The sequence below is a fragment of the Lepidochelys kempii genome, chromosome 14 (assembly GCF_965140285.1).
Source record: "Lepidochelys kempii isolate rLepKem1 chromosome 14, rLepKem1.hap1, whole genome shotgun sequence".
In the NCBI taxonomy this organism is placed as follows: Eukaryota; Metazoa; Chordata; order Testudines; family Cheloniidae; genus Lepidochelys; species Lepidochelys kempii.
Genome location: NC_136393.1, coordinates 49,822,108 through 49,841,323, shown reverse-complemented (window position 1 = coordinate 49,841,323; position 19,216 = coordinate 49,822,108). Strand labels below are relative to the sequence as shown.

At 63.0% G+C, this 19,216-nt stretch overlaps 2 protein-coding genes across 3 annotated transcripts; both read right to left on the bottom strand.

The window, feature by feature from the left end:
• Positions 1-5,113: 5,113 nt before the first annotated feature.
• LOC144929302 (TNF receptor-associated factor 2-like) lies at positions 5,114-9,044 on the bottom strand. The gene is made up of 5 exons (XM_078848450.1): positions 8,719-9,044; positions 8,292-8,346; positions 7,899-7,997; positions 7,023-7,136; positions 5,114-6,730 (listed from the first exon to the last, which is right to left on the bottom strand). Exons 1-5 carry the CDS (start codon positions 8,910-8,912, stop codon positions 6,059-6,061), a joined length of 1,134 nt encoding a protein of 377 aa, XP_078704576.1. The 5' UTR covers positions 8,913-9,044; the 3' UTR covers positions 5,114-6,058.
• A 2,159-nt stretch (positions 9,045-11,203) lies between these two features.
• NFKBIL1 (NFKB inhibitor like 1) lies at positions 11,204-18,198 on the bottom strand. Of its 2 annotated transcripts, none has more exons than XM_078848697.1 (5): positions 18,114-18,198; positions 17,121-17,407; positions 16,450-16,562; positions 12,922-13,036; positions 11,204-11,848 (listed from the first exon to the last, which is right to left on the bottom strand). In XM_078848697.1, exons 2-5 carry the CDS (start codon positions 17,395-17,397, stop codon positions 11,262-11,264), a joined length of 1,092 nt encoding a protein of 363 aa, XP_078704823.1. In that variant the 5' UTR covers positions 17,398-17,407; positions 18,114-18,198; the 3' UTR covers positions 11,204-11,261. The 2 variants fall into 2 exon arrangements, with proteins under 2 accessions (XP_078704823.1, XP_078704822.1); XM_078848696.1 differs by lacking the exon at positions 18,114-18,198 and adding an exon at positions 17,988-18,052.
• Positions 18,199-19,216: the final 1,018 nt, after the last annotated feature.

Sequence of the window (19,216 nt, the reverse complement as noted above, 5' to 3'; positions counted from 1 at the left end):
CCTGGCTCTCGGCTAAGATCAAAGGCCTGCCTGAGCGTGGTCTGGCGAGACGCTCGAGGCTGGGCTGATGTCCCCCCCGGCCCCCGCCGTCTCGGCCCCCCACAAGACGGGACACGCTGAAGGTTACGTGACTTACGGGAACCCACCACAAGCTGCATTCGGCCGGCATAGAGCTGACCCCAGATGGGCACCGGAGCTAGGGCAGGTCGCAGAGCTCGGTCCAGGGAGCGAACGGGGGTCCAACCACACACCCCGGTCCAGCCGCAGGCGACCTAGCGGAGAGGAAGTGATCGCAAACCGCACCCGACCTGGATAGCGCCAACCTCAGCTGGTCCCCCACGATCCCTCAACGGGAGAACGCGGCTTGCGAAATCGCCCCGGGGGGCCTGACGGTAAGGACGGGGAGAGCGAGTCGGAGCAGTTCGGCCGCTGCCCCCTGCCCCGTGCTGGGGACCGCAGTTCGTGCTGGGAAACCGGAGCGGGCGCCCAGAAGGGGCAGGAGAACGATCACAGGGTTGGAAAACAGAAGCTCTGCCCAGCTGAACAAAGAGACCGACCAGGGGGTGACGTGATCCCAGGCTAGAAGTGACCCGGGCTCTGAGATCTGGCGGCCAAAGCTGCAGCCCGTGGCTGGAAGTGGCCACTAGACAGATTCAGCTGTCCAGTTGTAACAGAGAGGGGGAACGAACAATTCCCCAAGGGCCGCGGTGGATTCTCCATCCTAACTCGAGCTGGGCTGGTTTCCTCAAAGATCTGCTCCCGCTTGAGTAGGCCTGAACTCAGGGAAGTCCTCGGGCCTGCGCTATCCAGGCGGTCAGACCAGACAGTCCCGCCCGGACGTAGAGTCCGTGAATTCTTATTTGCCGGAGCGCTAGGAGCGCCGATCCCAGACCAGGCTGCCGCGTAGTGGTCAAACCAAGGGCCCGTTTGTTAGCGGTAGGAGAAAGTCTCTGCTGTTCCCTCCCGTGGAAGAAATAGGAGACGTTTAATCCCAAATTCGGCCGGCATCTGGTGGTCGGAAGTTGTTTCAGATCAAAGCATGACCGACGATGCCCCACCCCATGGTCTCTGGGGCGGGGGATAAGTCTATGGAGTTTATGGAAAGCCACCAGACACCTAAGCTAGGTCCAGCTACCTCCACTGCAGAGACAGTGAGGAGACCGAATCACCTCGAGAGCAACCCGGGTCCAGACAGCCCTGCTTCGGAAATGTTCACCCCAGTCAGGTGATGTGGGGAGCTCAGATGTTTGTACCCTCGGGGGACCCACCACAAACCCAACCTAGCCCTAGGCATCTCTGCTCCAGAGGGGGCCCCCAAAGATCAGCCAGACAAGGCAGTTTGGTCCACGTAGCTTCAGGGAACTGGCCACAAATGCAAGCTAGACCCAACTAAGCGGCAAGTCACGGTTAAGGGCAACGGAGCAGGGCTCTCAGATTTGCTGGGGAGGGGGGAAGGGTCATGATCTCCTGGCAGATCCGGACCAATCACTGTTTCGACTGCTGTTCTCATCGGCACCCGCAGCAGGCGGGAATAAGGAAGGAATTAGGCCTCTCCTAGGGGAAGCCAGGTTGCGAGTTGATGTGGGAAGAGGACTCAGCAGGGTGGAGGATGGGAGGGTCGGTGACGTCTGCTGGAACAGAGAGATCTTGGCTCATCAGGGAGTCTATAGGGTGAGGTAACCGGGTTGCATAACCTGGGGCATCTCTTCCACTCCCATCTGGTATATTTTTGGCTCTGGGATGCAGCGGGGTCACTTCTGCTTCCGGCTCCAGGGGCCGAGGTGGAAGAGCGAGAAATCTCCCACTGACGTGAGGGGTAGAAACAAACCTATCATGGAATTTACATCGCGACCTGCAACCCCCAGCCCTGCCGGTGCCCCTCACTCCCGACCCGCAGCCCCCTGCCAGCCCGGCCCTGGGCCCCCCCAGCCCTGCCGGTGCCCCTCACTCCCGACCCGCAGCCCCCTGCCAGCCCGGCCCTGGGCCCCCCCCAGCCCTGCCGGTGCCCCTCACTCCCGACCCGCAGCCCCCTGCCAGCCCGGCCCTGGGCTCCCCCCAGCCCTGCCGGTGCCCCTCACTCCCGACCCGCAGCCCCCTGCCAGCCCGGCCCTGGGCTCCCCCCAGCCCTGCCGGTGCCCCTCACTCCCGACCCGCAGCCCCCTGCCAGCCCGGCCCTGGGCTCCCCCCAGCCCTGCCGGTGCCCCTCACTCCCGACCCGCAGCCCCCTGCCAGCCCGGCCCTGGGCTCCCCCAGCCCTGCCGGTGCCCCTCACTCCCGACCCGCAGCCCCCTGCCAGCCCGGCCCTGGGCCCCCCCAGCCCTGCCGGTGCCCCTCACTCCCGACCCGCAGCCCCCTGCCAGCCCGGCCCTGGGCCCCCCCAGCCCTGCCGGTGCCCCTCACTCCCGACCCGCAGCCCCCTGCCAGCCCGGCCCTGGGCCCCCCCAGCCCTGCCGGTGCCCCTCACTCCCGACCCGCAGCCCCCTGCCAGCCCGGCCCTGGGCCCCCCCAGCCCTGCCGGTGCCCCTCACTCCCGACCCGCAGCCCCCTGCCAGCCCAGCCCTGCCGGTGCCCCTCACTCCCGACCCGCAGCCCCCTGCCAGCCCGGCCCTGGGCTCCCCCCAGCCCTGCCGGTGCCCCTCACTCCCGACCCGCAGCCCCCTGCCAGCCCGGCCCTGGGCCCCCCCAGCCCTGCCGGTGCCCCTCACTCCCGACCCGCAGCCCCCTGCCAGCCCGGCCCTGGGCTCCCCACCCCCAGGCCAGCTCTGGAACGGTTGAAGACGTTGGCAGGGGATGACTCACGAGCCGGGTCGTGAGAGAAATCGGGAAAGCCCTCGGTGAGGATGCGGTTTGGGGTGAAAGGCCCCAGGCCCCCAGTAAGATCAAAAATAGAAGCAGGCGTTTCACTTTGTGTCTATGCAAAACAGCCTCCAGCCTCCAGGGACAGGACGGGATCTCAGATCCACCAACTCTGACCTCCCCCGGGTCAGACCCTGGGCCCATCAACCCTGGCCTCCCGCCTCCTCCCTCCCACCCTGGGTCAGACCCTGGGCCCATCTACCCTGGTGTCCCGCCTCCTCCCTCCAACCCTGGGTCAGACACACGGGCCCATCTACCCTGGTATCCTGCCTCCTCCCTCTCACTCAGGTCAGCCCCTGGGCCCATCTACCCTGGTATCCCGCCTCCTCCCTCCCACCTTGGGTCAGACCCTGGGCCCATCTACCCTCATCTCCTGCTCCTCCCTCCCACCTGGGTCAGACCCACAGGCCCATTTACCCTGGTCTCCCGCCTCCTCCCTCCCACCCCGGGTCAGACTCTGGGCCCATCTACCCTGGTCTCCCGCCTCTTCCCTCCCACCCCGGGTCAGACCCACGGGCCCATCTACCCTGGTCTCCCGCCTCCTCCCTCCCACCTGGGTCAACCCCTGGGCCCATCTACCCTGGTCTCCCGCCTCTTCCCTCCCACCTGGGTCAACCCCTGGGCCCATCTACCCTAGTATCCCGCCTCCTCCCTCCCACCCCAGGTCAGCCCCTGGACCCACCTACCCTGGTCTCTCACCTCTTCCCTCCCAACCTGGGTCAGACCCTGGGCCCATCTACCCTGGTCTCCTGCCTCCTCCCTCCCACCTGGGTCAGACCTTGGGCCCATCTAGCCTGGTATCCCGCCTCCTCCCTCCCACCTGGGTCAGACCCACAGACCCATTTACCCTGGTCTCCCAGCTCTTTCCTCCCACCCTGGGTCAGCCCCTGGGCCCATCTACCCTGGTGTCCCGCCTCCTCCCTCCAACCCTGGGTCAGACACACGGGCCCATCTACCCTGGTATCCTGCCTCCTCCTTCCCACCCCAGGTCAGACCCTGGGCCCATCTACCCTAGTATCCCGCCTCCTCCCTCCCACTCAGGTCAGCCCCTCGACTCATCTACCCTGGTCTCCCACCTCCTCCCTTCCACCGGGGTCAGACCCTGGGCCCATCTACCCTGGTCTCTCACCTCTTCCCTCCCACCCTGGGTCAGACCCTGGGCCCATCTACCCTGGTCTCTCACCTCTTCCCTCCCACCCTGGGTCAGACCCTGGGCCCATCTACCCTGGTCTCCAGCCTCCTCCCTCCCACCCCGGGTCAGACCCATGGGCCCATCTACCCTGGTCTCTCACCTCTTCCCTCCCACCCTGGGTCAGACCCTGGGCCCATCTACCCTGGTCTCCAGCCTCCTCCCTCCCACCCCGGGTCAGACCCATGGGCCCATCTACTCTGGTCTCCCGCCTCCTCCCTCCCACCCCGGGTCAGACCCAGGGCCCCTCTACCCTGGTCTCTCGCCTCTTCCCTCCCACCCTGGGTCAGACCCAGGGCCCCTCTACCCTGGTCTCCCGCCTCCTCCCTCCCACCCGGGTCAGACCCAGGGCCCCTCTACCCTGGTCTCCCGCCTCCTCCCTCCCACCCCAGGTCAGACCCACGGGCCCCTCTACCCTGGTCTCCCGCCTCCTCCCTCCCACCTGGGTCAACCCCTGGGCCCATCTACCCTGTTCTCCCGCCTCCTCCCTCCCACCCCATGTCAGACCCACGGGCCCATCTACCCTGGTCTCCCGCCTCCTCCCTCCCACCCGGGTCAGACCCAGGGCCCCTCTACCCTGGTCTCCCGCCTCCTCCCTCCCACCCCAGGTCAGACCCACGGGCCCCTCTACCCTGGTCTCCCGCCTCCTCCCTCCCACCCCAGGTCAGACCCACGGGCCCCTCTACCCTGGTCTCCCGCCTCCTCCCTCCCACCTGGGTCAACCCCTGGGCCCATCTACCCTGTTCTCCCGCCTCCTCCCTCCCACCCCAGGTCAGCCCCTGGGCCCATCTACCCTGGTCTCCCGCCTCCTCCCCTGGTCCCGTTAAAAGCAGAGGTTGAGCCGTGTTAAGGGCCGGCCTGGAAATATTGGTCTCTGCTGCCACCGCGTGGCCGTTCCGCAGAACCGCAACTGACACCCCCCGCATGCGCCTGCAGAGCGCAGCCAGGAGCGTGTGCCCCCGGCCCCATTGCCCCAGGGGGTGCTAGGGGCCGGGGCAGCGGGGGGCAGTGCCGGGCGCTGGGCTGCAGGAGGCGGGAGGCAGGAGGGGTCGGGGGTAGGGGCAGCAGGGGGAGCCCAGCAGGGGGCGCTGAGCCGGGCAGCGTGACAAGGGCAGTAACACGAGTGACGCAGAGAGATTTTTATTACAATGTCGCACCATAAATAAACCAGGCGCTGGCGATCAATACGGGGCGAGGGGGCAGGACGGGTCCTGGGCCAGCGGCTGCGTTAGGGGCCGTAGGAATTGTGCTCAGACACGCGCTCACCCACACAAGAAGTGCGCGTTACATCCCATCTTGCACGGAGCCCCACGAGGGCCGCGCGCCCAGAGCCCCCGTCTCGGCTCCAGGAACGGGGTGGGGGGGTCTCACCGCAGAACAGCGGAGCTGCCCCCGGTGGAGTGTCCCCGCCCCGGACTCCCCCTTCCCGCTGGAACGGCCCTGCCCAGGGGCACCAGCAGCCGGCCCATAAATACATAAATAGACAAGTCAGTGCTTCGATAAAGCCGCAAACGCCGCCTTCCCGCAGCACGGATCGTTCGTAAGGGTAATAAATGATCATAAATTATCAGAGAAGCACAATAACCGAGCAGATTATCCTCTCCTCCGGCCCTGCTTCGCAGTGAGGGTCTCCCCTCCGATGACTCGAACAGACCAGCCCCCTGCTTAGCTCCCACATCTCCCCCCACCCAGCCTAGTCCCTGCTGAGCACCGGGATCTCAGGGGGGAGGTCGCCCAGCTGGGATCAGAACAAGCCCAGCCCTGCTTAGCTTTCAAAGCCTAATAAGCGCTGAGCGTACTAAGCCGCAAGGGCACCTCCTGCTGCAGTCGCCTTTGGTGGCTGGAAGGTTTCCGGGCCGCTAACGCGCAAGGCAGGATGTTTCTAAGGCTTCGGCGGGAGAGCTGGAGGGTAGTAGGGGGCAGCACCGGGGGGCAGGGCTTTAGGGGGCGCTGAGGGAGGAATAGGAAGAGGCAGGAGGGTATGGAGGGAGAGGAACCCCTCGCCCCCAAAGCTCACCCCCCCGTCCCGGACGTGTCCACCACCACCTTGACGTAGAGGGTGTCGTCTTTGAGGTAGTTTTGGAGCTGTCCGTGGGGGGCAAAGAGGGGGCTCCCGCTAGCCACGTTGAGCTGGCCCTGGGGCTGCTGGAAGGACGTGCTGCAGGGGTCAGGGGCGAAAGTCTCCCTCAGGGCCGGCCTCTTCTGCCAGGGATCCAGGAGGTAGAAGGTGACCTTGCGGAGGAAAGGCCAAGGCAGGAGATCGTCGTAGGGCCCCTTGGCCAAGGCCATGAACAGTGACAGGTGAGTCCCCTGGCCGGCCCCATCCCCGTCCGGGTAGAGCCGGAGGCAGAGCCGGTAGCCGAAGGGGTGGGTGGCGAAGACCGAGGAATAGATGGACGTTCTCCTCCCGGCCTTGGCGTCCCCCAGCAGCTTGGAGAACCCTTGCAGCTTCCACACCAGGGTCCCGTCGGCGCTGGCCAGCGCCAGGGACGTAGCTGCGGCTCCCCGAGCCCCGTGGGAGCAGCCAGATGGCTCGGCGGAGACCCCCGGGGACGGCTGGTCCTGGAGGCCCCGGCGCTGGAGAGCTTGCATGGCACCGGCCTGGCTCCGGAGCTCCCGGCGCAGGGAGGTCACCATAACCTCCAGCTGCTCTATCCTCCGCTGGAGATCCAGGGGCGGGGCGTCCTGGGGGAGGATGGGAGAGGGGTCAGCTCCCATCTGGCTACCGCCCTGTACATCTGGCTGGGCTCCCCTGCCCCCCTGCACATCTGGCCGCACCCTGCTTCCCCTCAGCCCCCCAGCCTGCCCGTCTGGCTAGCTCCCCAAACATCTGGCCACAAGCTGACATCTCCCCTTCCCCCTTGCACATCTGGCTGCCCCCCCCCAAACATCAGCCTACATGCTCCTCCCCTCTCCACATCTGGCCACCAGGCCTCCTCCTTTCCCCTGCACATCTGGTGGCTGCCTTGTGACTCACCATCTGGGAGTTCCTGCCCCCCCAGGGGACACCTGTCATCACGTGGACCTCCAGGTCCTTCGGAGCTGACTTCTCCTCTGGGCCGGGACTCACCGCTGGGGGGCAGAGGTGCTCCTGCAGCGGGAGAGAGGAGAGGGTTAGAGGATGGGGGGTGTGGGGAGGGGGCAGCGTAGCGGGACGACGCTGGCCTGGGGGAGGGGAGAGGCGGGGGATCAGGGGGTAGAGGGAAAATGGGGGGGGGTTAAGGGGACTGCAGCGAGGGCCGTGGGGGTGGGGCCGTGGGGGTCAGAGGGGATGGAGTCTGGAGGGAGCAGCAGTGGGGGGTGCCATGGGAAGAGGGAGAATCTAGGGGGTGGTGATGGGAGATGGGGCCTGGCCACATCGATGGGCGCCCTGCGGAGAGAGACAAGCAGTGAGATTAAAAAGGGGAACTGGCCCTTTAAGAGCTCCAGCTTGCCATTCCCAGGGACGGCCACCAGGGGGCACAACTGCACCATCAATACAGTCCCAGAGCAGACGTGGGCCTGGCTGGCTCAGGGGGGCGGGGAACGGGGCGGGGCCTGTCCCCTCTAGGGGGCGCCGGCTCCCACCCGGCCCCAGGGCAGGGATTGGCTGGCTCAGGGGGGCGGGGAACGGGGCGGGGCCTGTCGCCTCTAGGGGGCGCCGGCTCCCACCCGGCCCCAGGGCAGGGACTGGCTCAGGGGGGCGGGGAATGGGGCAGGGGCCTGTCCCCTCTAGGGGGCGCCGGCTCCCACCCGGCCCCAGGGCGGGGACTGGCTGGCTCAGGGGGGCAGGGAATGGGGCAGGGGCCTGTCCCCTCTAGGGGGCGCCGGCTCCCATCTGGGGCTGGGGTGTGTCTGTGTCCCGGGTTCTCACCAGGTAGGACGCCAGGGTCCCCATCCAGCTGCAGCTGGCTCTGGGGCAGGTCACGGCCGTGCTGAGAGCGTCTTTCTCGGCCGCTCGGTCCTTGTGAAACTGAGGAAGGAGAGAAAAGAATCAGTGAATCCGCCCGCTCTGCCGGTGCCCCTCACTCCCGACCCGCAGCCCCCTGCCCCCCCAGCCCTGCCGGTGCCCCTCACTCCCGACCCGCAGCCCCCTGTCCCCCCCCAGCCCTGCCGGTGCCCCTCACTCCCAACCCGCAGCCCCCTGCCCCCCCCAGCCCTGCCAGTGCCCCTCACTCCTGACCCACAGCCCCCTGCCCCCCCCCAGCCCTGCCGGTGCCCCTCACTCCTGACCCACAGCCCCCAGCGTTTTCCTGGTGACACTCACCTGGTTGGGGCTCAGTCTCTTGCTACAGACGCAGCAGGTCACCTTGTCTGTGTCCCTGTGAGGAGACAAATCCCGTCGTCAGAGTTCAGCGCAGCCCCCCCCCCCCCCCCACGGCGGGGACACGGGTTAGACGGGGCCCGGCTGTTTACAAACATGTCAGAGACAGACCCCCTCCCGGTGCCCCTCACTCCCGACCCGCAGCCCCTGACCCCCCACCCTGCACCCCCCAGTGCCCCTCACTCCCGACCCGCAGCCCCCTGCTAGCCCAGCCCTGGGCCCCCCGAGACCTGCCGGTGCCCCTCACTCCCGACCCGCAGCCCCCTGCCCGCCCACCCTCCTGGTGCTCCTCACCCCCGACCCGCAGCCCCCTGCTATCCCCACCCTGCCGGTGCCCCTCACCCCCGACCCGCAGCCCCCCGGCGCTCACCCCAGCAGTCGCCGGACGCAGGCCGTGCAGTACCGATGGCCGCACTCCGTCTGCTGGGGCCGGATGAGCAGGAAGCCACACGCCGAGCAGAGCAAGCCGGAGCCCCGGGCAGGATCCACAGGCCTGAGGCCTGCCCCGAACTTCACCATGGTCCCCCCTGGGATGGGCGGCTGGGCGCTGGCGACGGGAGACATCTGCTCGGGGCAGGACGGGTTCGGGGTTTATACGGCACCGGCCCCGGGCGGGAATTCCTGCCCGTGAGTCACCCTGTCCCAACCCAGCTGTGATGTGAGCAGAACGACGCCAGAGCCTTCCTCTTGGGTCATCCTGACGGGGAGCGAGGGGTGTGACGGGGGTGTGTGGAGGAGAGACGGGGTGGGGCAAAGAGAGAAAGAAAACAAACAAAGACAGAAGAAGAAAGAATGAAGAAAAGAAAAGGGAAAAGGAAAGAAAATGGATAGAAGCAAGGAAGCAAGAGGGAAATTAAAGGATAGAAAGAGAAAACTGATAAAAATGGAGGAAAGAAAGAAAAATCCCAAAGACAAATGGATAGAGAGAGAAAGAAAAAATGGATAGAAATAGAAATAAAATGACAGGTTTCAGAGTAACAGCCGTGTTAGTCTGTATTCGCAAAAAGAAAAGGAGGACTTGTGGCACCTTAGAGACTAACCAATTTATTAGAGCATAAGCTTTCGTGAGCTACAGCTCACTTCTTCAGATGCATATCGTGGAAACTGCAGCAGGCTTTATATATACACAGAGAATATGAAACAATACCTATTCCCACCCCACTGTCCTGCTGGTAATAGCTTATCTAAAGTGATTTCCAGCACAAATCCAGGTTTTCTCACCCTCCACCCCCCCACACAAATTCACTCTCCTGCTGGTGATAGCCCATCCAAAGTGATAACTCTTTACACAATGTGCATGACAATTAAGCTGGGCTATTTCCTGCATAAATCCAAAAAGCTTATGCTCTAATAAATTGGTTAGTCTCTAAGGTGCCACAAGTCCTCCTTTTCTTTTTGAGAAATAAAATGGGTGCAAATAAAAAGGGATAGAGAAAAAGGATAGAAAGAAACAAACTGAGAAAGAAAACCATGAGTTAAGGAACAAGGGGAGGAAAGAACAAACATCAGAACGAGGGCATGAAAGGATGAGAGAAGAAAGGGACAAAGAGCGAATGAAGGAATAAATGAACGAGCGGGGCACACGGGAGGGAACGAAGGGCTGCATGAAAAAAGAAAGAGGGATGGAAAAAGGCGGGAAAGAAAAAAGGAACCAGAGGATGAAGGCGGGAAAGGAGGAAAGGAAAGGAAAGAAGGAAGGAATGAGTCAGTGAGAAAAGAAAAGAACGAGCGAATGCGCGAAGGAAAGAAATCGGATGAAGAAAACTGAAGGAGGGAGTGAGGGAAAACCCGAGGAACTGAAGGAGGATGAAGAGACGAGGGAAGGAGAGACAGAACGAGGCAAAGGAGGAGAGACCGAAGGGATGGACGGCCGAGGAAGGGTGGGGGGATGAGAGAACGGCAGACAGACGGGAAGAGAGGACAAGGAGGAGGGACGGGCAGGGTCGTCTGGTGCCAGCCGGGCAGGGCTGGGAGTCGGGGTTGAGCCCGGGAGCAACCGCCCAGGTCGGGCCGCTCCCCAGAGACACTCGCATGGGGACAGTCTCAGTGCGGGGTTCTGAGGGGATGGGGGCTCGGTGCCCCTCACTCCTGACCCGCAGCCCCCTGCCGGCCCAGCCCTGCCGGTGCCCCTCACTCCCGACCCGCAGCCCCTGCTAGCCCAGCCCTGGGCTCCCCCCCCGCCCCCCCGGCTCTGTGGGTTTGCTGAGGGCTGCTCCCTTCGTCACCCGCCTGGGAACTGGGGCCCGGCTCTGGCCGCAGGCCCAGCGGCTCCTAGTTACCAAACTCTGAGAAGAGACATTGAGCAAGAGGAGCAGGGAGGCGCTTCCGGAGCAGGAGGCCGCTTGCGGGGGCAGGGGAAGGGGATGTTCAGTGCGTGGGGCAAGGAATTGTGGCGCAGGGTGGGGTGAAGTTAGGGGACTAGGCAGCCCCCGCTCCTGTAACCCCCCTCCCGCAGCTGGGGAGAGAACCCAGGCGTCCTGGCTCCCAGCCCCCCTCTGCTCTAACCACCAGCCCCCCCCCCTCCCAGAGCCGGGGAGAGAACCCAGGAGTCCTGGCTCCCAGCCTCCCTTGCTCTAACCACCAGCCCCCACTCCCCTCCCAGAGCCGGGGAGAGAACCCAGGAGTCCTGGCTCCCAGGCCCCCCGCTCTAACCAACAGATCCCCCTCCCCTTCCAGAGCCGGGGAGAGAACCCAGGAGTCCTGGCTCCCAGCCTCCCCTGCTCTAACCACCAGCTCCCACTCCCCTCCCAGAGCCGGGGAGAGAACCCAGGAGTCCTGGCTCCCAGCCTCCCCTGCTCTAACCACCAGCCCCCACTCCCCTCCCAGAGCCGGGGAGAGAACCCAGGAGTCCGGGCTCTGTACAAGAACCGAACCTTTATTGACACAGCTGCACTGCGTGGGTGCGTGTTCGTGTTATTTGGCCGCCTCGGCCAGGCTGTTGAGCTCCTGGGACAGCGCCGTGACCGTGGCCAGGATCCGGCTCCGGTCCGGTTCCGCCAGTCGCCCCCCGCAGCGCTGGGCGAATTTATCCGGGTGCCACAGGGCCTGCTGGCGCCGGAGCCGGCGGCGGTAGGCGCCCACGTCCGAGGGATCCGTGCCTTGCATGGCGACAGCGGCCATCTCCGCCACGGAGCCCCTGGGGCAGGGCCACGGGACGTCCCCGTAGCACAGGGGGCGGGTGGCATCGGGGGCGAAGACGCGGGCGCAGCCCTCCTGGTAACGCTGCCGCTTGGCTTCCCGCAGCTCCTCCTCCTTGGTGCGGGCGCGTTCCCGGTAGAGACGAGACTCCTCCTCCAGGGGGCGCTGGGAGGTGTGGCGGGGGGGCTGCGCAGCTCCGTTGTCGGGGACCTGAGGGCCAGGCCCCGCCCTCTGGGGGCCAGGCCCCGCCCTCTGGGGGCCAGGCCCCGCCCACTGGCGGTCTTTCCGCCTGTATTCCCGTGCTATGCGCTCTGCCCACTCCTCGTAGGGTTCTGGGTCCGGGTGGGCCGTGCAGAAATCCTCTGGGGATGGGGGGAGAGACGAGGAGGGTGGTGTTAGGTGAGAATTTCCCCTGTAGGGGGCACCAGGGCTGATCTGACACTGCCTGGCTCAGGGGGGCGGGGAACGGGGCAGGGGCCTGTCCCCTCTAGGGGGCGCCGACTCCCACCCGGCCCCGGGGCAGGGACTGGCTGGCTCAGGGGGCGGGGAATGGGGCAGGGGCCTGTCCCCTCTAGGGGGCGCCGACTCCCACCCGGCCCCGGGGCAGGGACTGGCTGGCTCAGGGGGGCGGGGAATGGGGCAGGGGCCTGTCCCCTCTAGGGGGCGCCGACTCCCACCCGGCCCTGGGGCAGGGACTGGCTGGCTCAGGGGGCGGGGAATGGGGCAGGGGCCTGTCGCCTCTAGGGGGCGCCGACTCCCACCCGGCCCCGGGGCAGGGACTGGCTGGCTCAGGGGGGCGGGGAATGGGGCAGGGGCCTGTCCCCTCTAGGGGGCGCCGACTCCCACCCGGCCCCAGGGCAGGGACTGGCTGGCTCAGGGGGGCGGGGAATGGGGCGGGGCCTGTCGCCTCTAGGGGGCGCCGACTCCCACCCGGCCCCAGGGCAGGGACTGGCTGGCTCAGGGGGGCGGGGAATGGGGCAGGGGCCTGTCCCCTCTAGGGGGCGCCGACTCCCACCCGGCCCCAGGGCAGGGACTGGCTGGCTCAGGGGGGCGGGGAATGGGGCAGGGGCCTGTCCCCTCTAGGGGGCGCCGACTCCCACCCGGCCCTGGGGCAGGGACTGGCTGGCTCAGGGGGCGGGGAATGGGGCAGGGGCCTGTCCCCTCTAGGGGGCGCCGACTCCCACCTGGCCCCAGGGCAGGGACTGGCTGGCTCAGGGGGGCGGGGAATGGGGCGGGGCCTGTCGCCTCTAGGGGGCGCCGACTCCCACCCGGCCCTGGGGCAGGGACTGGCTGGCTCAGGGGGGCGGGGAATGGGGCGGGGCCTGTCGCCTCTAGGGGGCGCCGACTCCCACCCGGCCCCAGGGCGGGGACTGGCTGGCTCAGAGGGGCTGGGAATGGGGCCTGTCCCGTCTAGGGGGCCATGCAGGGTCCCTACCTTCGTAGCGCCAGATCTCCTGGTATTCATCTTGGCATTCCCCGAGGAGCTTCTGGCGCCATTCCCAGTCCCTGTCCCGCTCCCCGCCGCTCTCCTCAGATTCCTCCGGGGGCTGCTGCGGAGAGTCATCGGGCATCAGAGAACCAGCACGGGCTGGGACGTCGCCGTCACACCTGGCCCCCGCGCTGAGGCAGGGCCCAGCCAACCTAGACCAGCCCTGACAGGGGTTTGGCCAACCTGGTCTTAAGCCTCCCGGGACGGGGATCCCGCGACCTGTCTGTGGACGCCGATTCCAGAGCTCAATTCCCCTTAGAGTTAGGAAGATTTTCCTGGTATCTAAACAAAAGTGCCTTTGGTCCGGATTAAGCCCGTTACGTCGTGTCCGGCCTTCAGCGAACGTGGGGAACCATCGATCCCCGGTCCCTTTACACCAGCCCTGAACGTATTTGTAGACTGTTCTCAGGTTCCCCCATCACTCTTCTTTTCTCCAGACTAAACGTGCCCCGTTTTCTAACCTTTCCCCCTAGGTCAGGGCGTCTAACCCTTCACTCATTTTTGTTGCTCTTCTCCGGCCTCTCGCCAATTTGTCCCCCTCTTTCCTAGAGCATGGCTCCCAGAACTGGACCCAGGACCCCAGGTGGGGCCTCACCCATGCCAAGCAGAGCCGGACATTTACCTCCCGTGAATTACACACGACACTCCGGTTAACACACCCCTGAATAAGAACGGCCAGACTGGGTCAGACCAAAGGCCCATCGAGCCCAGTGTCCTGTCTTCCAACAGGGGCCAGTGCCAGGTGCCCCAGAGGGAATGCACAGAACAGGGAATCACCAAGTGACCCACCCCCTGTGGCCCCGTTCCCAGCTTCTGGCGAACAGAGTGATGTCAGCCTTTTGATTTCCCTTGTAACCCGTTCTGACGTCGATGCCTTTCCTCTTGAACTCACTTAAAATCGATCGTTCTGCAGCTAATAAACTTGTTTTACGGTTTTCTCTAAACCCGTGTGGATTTTGATCGCAGTTTTGGGGGATCTCTACTTCGGATCACAGGCTGGTGCGAAATCATTACCCAGCTTTGGACTGATGGACTGATTACGGGCTTACCCTGTCCAGGAGGGGGCCTTGCATACTACAGATGTCAAACTAACAGGCCTATAGTTACCCAGATCACTTTTCTTCCCCTTTCTTAAAAATAGGAACTATGTTTGCAATTCTCCAGTCATACGGTACAACCCCTGAGTTGACAGATTGATTAAAAATTCTTGCTAATGGGCTTGCTATTTCATGTGCCAATTCCTTTAATATTCTTGGATGAAGATTATTTGGGCACCCCGATTTAGTCCCACTAAGCTGTTTGAGTTTCACTTCTACCTCAGACATGGTAATATCTACCTCCATATCCTCATTCCTATTTGTCATGCTACCATTATCCCTAAGATCCTCTTTAGTCTTATTAAAGACTGAGGCAAAGTATTTGTTTAGATATTGGGCCATGCCTAGATTATCCTTGATCTCCACTCCATCCTCAGAATCATCAAGTGATCCATCCCCTGCCGCCCATTCCCGGCATCTGGCAAACAGAGGCTAGGGACACCATCCCTGCTCATCCTGGCTAATAGCCATTGAGGCACATATCCTCCACAAATTTATCTAGTTCTCTTTTGAACCCTGTTATAGCCTTGACCTTCACAACATCCTCTGGCAAGGAGTTCCACAGGTTGACTGTATATTGTGTGAAGAAATACTTCCTGTTGTTTGTTTTAAACCTGCTGCCTATTAATTGCATTGGGTGACCCCCAGTTCTTGTGTTATGAGAAGGAGTAAATAACATTTCCTTATCTACTTTCTCCACATCAGTCATGATTTTATAGACCTCTGTCATATCCCCCCTTAGTTGTCTCTTTTCCAAGGTGAAAAGCTCCAGGCTTATTAATCTCTCCTGTCAGCTCTGTGTTCTTGGGGAACCAGGGCGCAATATCCAGCCTGTCTGACTCACGAAAAGACCCCCCCCACCTCAGCCTCTACTTGAACCAAAGCCGATCAGAAGACAGACTTACAAAACGCAATAAAAAGGCCGAGGGAGACACACCTAAACCCCTGGGACAAGAGTGACAGGATTAAGGAAACTCCCTTGGCCTCATTTGCATCGAAGATGGGACAGGGAGGCATCGCCATTAGCATACAGATTGGAGAACAGGGACTCGGAGGAAAGAACCACACTGAACTCTGGGACCAGAAAAGCAGGGAAGCAGTGCATGATGGGGGATCTCTGCTCCAGATGTTAATGAACCCACGCCTGCACACACCCAGCTCAGTCGTTATCAAACCAATTCTAGTCATGAATCCCTTACTGGTATCCAAAACAGTGACGCTCCCAAATCGCACGGTGGATTCCCTCCAAGGAACACGGCCCACAGCCAGGAATGATCAGCTCCCATGGTCTAGCCTGAACAAAACACCTTTGGGATCCTCCCTTGTTTACACATCAACAAATCTAGCGTCTCCCTTGAACCATGGTTCTTTCCCTACAGAAACCCCAACCCACGCTCAAGGAAGTGCTCTGATGCCTGGATCCAAAAGCTGCATCCGTTCCACCGGGACTTCATCTTCTCCTGAGTGATCGTGCGGGGGGCTCTGCCTGATTCCAGCCCTCCGGACCCTCAGCTACCAAGGCCAACGGGGACCCCCGATAGATTCAAGCGTCATGGAGTGGTGAGAACCCAGCTCTCTCTCTCTAGGTATAGGCTTCTGACCCTGACTTGTGGGATCAGTTGTAGTTTTCTAAACTTGACTTTTATAATTTATAATTTAAGTTAGATTTAATACAGTAACTGTTTTGTTTGTTTGGCTCCTCTATGGGTATTACCTCTCTCTATCCCCCCCTCGTGGGTGTTTTTCGGCTTCCCCATTTGCTCTGCAGCAACGCTCCTCGTACCTCCCTGCAGCGCCCAAAACTCCTGAGGGGTTTGTTCATCCAGTGGGTTACGACCAGAAGAAGTGTAACGTGAAGTGGGGACAGGGACGTGCTGAACCCGGGGCATGTGAGGGTGGCAGCTTGGAGGTGCTGCTTGACCCAGCCTGCCGAGGCCAGGAGCACCTAAGGGGTCAGCTTGGGAGTGCTGATTAACCCGGCCCCTCCAGACGCGCTCTGTTACTGTGTGTGTGTTCGTCTGATTCTGGGGCTGGAGGAGCCCAGCCCTGGGGAGCCCCGGTCCTGCAGGGTAGCGCCCTTGGGAGGAAACTTGCAGCAGGGAGAAGTAAAACTCCGTGTGAACACAAGTAGTTCACGGATAGAAGTACAGACCCCCCCCCGCCCCCCCAAAAGACTAACCCTAATAAATGAGCCTACCCCAAAGTAATGAGCAAATCTGGTAACAACCCCCTACTGAGCCCCCCCCACCCCGCTCCCTGCAGCGCAGACCCCGAGCACTGCCCTAGGGCACTGGGCACGGACAGGGGAGAGCGCCTCCTACCGAGCCCCAACCCGGCTCCTTCCAGCACAGCGCCCCCTGGTGGACCAGATCGGTACCTGCTCCTCCTTCACGGGCCCCAGAAGGTCCCTGGGCGTCTCCCCAGCCCGGTTCCGGATCCCCATGGCCCAAGGGGAGTGGCTCTGCAGGCTGGCAAAGAGGACTTTGTACACTGGAGAGGGAGAAAGGGAGAGGTTAGTGGTGCCCCCTGGAGGGAGCAAATGCCATCCTGGACGCCTGGGTCCCCAGCCCCCATCGTGGTCTATGCCCCCCAGACTCCTGTTCCTGGGTTTTCCATTCCATGTCCAGGTCTCTCCCGCTTTCCTGGGGTTGTGAACTCAGTGGCACCCCCTAGTGGCCAGTGACCTGCACTACAGGTTGCATCTGAAAGAAGAGTGGGGTCTAGTGGGTTAGAGCAGGGGGGCTGAGAGCCAGGACTCCTGGGGTCTCTCCCCAGCTCCGGGAGGGGAGTGGGGTCTAGTGGGTTAGAGCAGGGGGGTGCTGGGAGCCAGGACTCCTGGGTTCTCTTCCCGGCTCTGGGAGGGGAGTGGGGTCTAGTGGTTAGACCGGGGGAGAGGTGGGTGGTGCTAGAAGCCAGGACTCCTGGGTTCTATCCCTGGCTCCCATTGCCTCCCCCACCAGTGGTATCCTCGAAGCACTGCAGCCCAGAGGTGAGGCCTGGGTTCAAATCCCTTCCCCCCCGGCCGGGATCTAAAGGGCCGGTGCTCACCGCTCTTGCCCTTGCGGGCGGCCTGCCGGGCGGCGTGGTGCAGGGCCGTGTCTCCTTGCCGGTCCTGGAGGGCGGGGTTGGCTCCGTGGCCCAGGAGGATCTGGGCAGCAATGGGGTCTCGGTGGGCGCAGGCATGGTGCAGGGGGGGACGGCCCTTGTGCCGCCCTGGCTGGTCCAGGTCCAACACCTCCCGGTGGCGGGTGAGGAGCGAGCGCAGCCGGCGGTGCCGGCCAGACTCCACGTAACGCCAGAGGCGGCGCTGGTGACGCGAGGCCATGGGGATGGGCCTGTGCGTTGGAGCGGGAGATGGGGTTAGAGACGCCAGTTGCTGCTCATCTCCCTGATCACCCCACATCCCCCTTGCTGACCCAAGACTCCCCCATCATCCTTCCTGCCCACCCCCTGCCACCCCGTAGGCCGCCCATGTCCCCCTTGCCCATCCCTGCCCCCCGATCTCCATGTTCCCCTTGCCCACCCCCTGCTCCCAGATCCCCCTGCCAACCCCGAGAGCCCTCCTGCCCCCAAAATCCCTTCTGAGGGCCCCCAAGTTCTCCTTGCCCATCCCTGCCCCACAGAATCCCCCTGCTGACCCCCACATCCTCCGTATCCCCCATGCCCACCCGCTGCCCCAGAACCACCCAGCATCCCTCCTGCCCACCCCTGCCCCACACAACCCCTCTTGCTGACCCCCTGCCGACCCCCAGATCCCCCCTGCCCCCCAAAATCCCTTCTGAGGACCCCCGTGTCCCCCTTGCCCATCCCTGCCCCACTAGATCCCCCCAGAGTCCCCGGGCACTGCGCCTCTTCCTTCCCAGCCCCCCACCCCGTCCTCACACCCCAGGCCCCCCCCGGGGCGGCGCTACCCACCCGGAGCCGCTGGCTGGGGGCATGTTAATCGCTTGTTGAGTTCGGCACCACGGGGGGAAGGGGAAAACGCCAGGACCGGAAGTGGGGCAGAGGAAGGGCGGAAGTAGGACGGAAGTGACCTCATACCTGCCAATGTGGAGGGAGAGGGGGTTCGTCCACTGGGGGGGCCGACTCGCCTGGGGGGAAGCGGGGACCCGGAATCGATGGGTCGATTAGTCGTTAACCTGGCAACCAAGGGGGGAGGGTGGAGACTGGGAAACCGGAAGGGGAGGCAAACGAGGGGCGGAAGTGAAGCGGAAACGGCGTCACGCCGCCTGCCACAATGGGGCGTTTGCCCACAGTCCAGGTGCAAAGACCGAGAGGGTCCGGGTTGGAAACAGGAGGCCGAAAGGGAAGGTTCCGGGTGTGTTTGGTTCTGGGATCTGCAGGGGTTAAAAGCAGGTTGGCGGTGACGGAAGGCAGTAGAGGAAGTGGGCCCAAGGCAGGGCGGAAGTGGACCGGATATGGCGTCAGGTCTATAGCCATAGACGACTTGCCCACAGTTGGGTGCCACGCTCTCGATGGTCCGGGTGGGAAACACGAGGGGGAGGGTTCCGGGGTGTGGTGGGTCCCGCAGGATTTAAAGTGGGGGTGGTGTGGGGGTGGGGTGAAAATGGGATTAACGCTCCAAAAGGCGGGGGAGACAGTGGAGGTGGATTTCAAGGGCAGAAACAAACCGGAAGTGGCATCAACCCCTCTAACCTAAACGAAGGACTTGCCCATAGTTCCTCATGGGGTCCGGGTGGGAAACAGGAGCCGCGTTGGAAGGTTCCGGGATGTATTTGGGGGGTATCAGAAGGGGAGTGAGTCCCCTTCCCCAGGTCAGGGACGATGGGGAGCTGATAGGTGCGGAGGGGAGAAAAGTGCGGGCGGGAGAAAAATCCCACAAAAATGATAAATACCAAAGGGAAAAAATCAGACATTAATTCCTCCCGGTGTTTCAATTACTTCTCTACATTGTTGATTGATTTTCCTCAGTGATTTTTATTTAGTTCCTCCTTCTTATTTCTCTCTTTTCCCTTCTTCCCCCACTCATCATTTTAAACAAATAATATTTGCAGGGGGAACAAAATTCCAATGTATAGGGGAGAAAAGATTTTCATGAAAAAAATATTGTGTTTTTTTTGGGGGTAGGGTGGGTGGGGGAGGGAAGTGTCCCCATTTTCAGGGATAAAATGACACATTTTCAT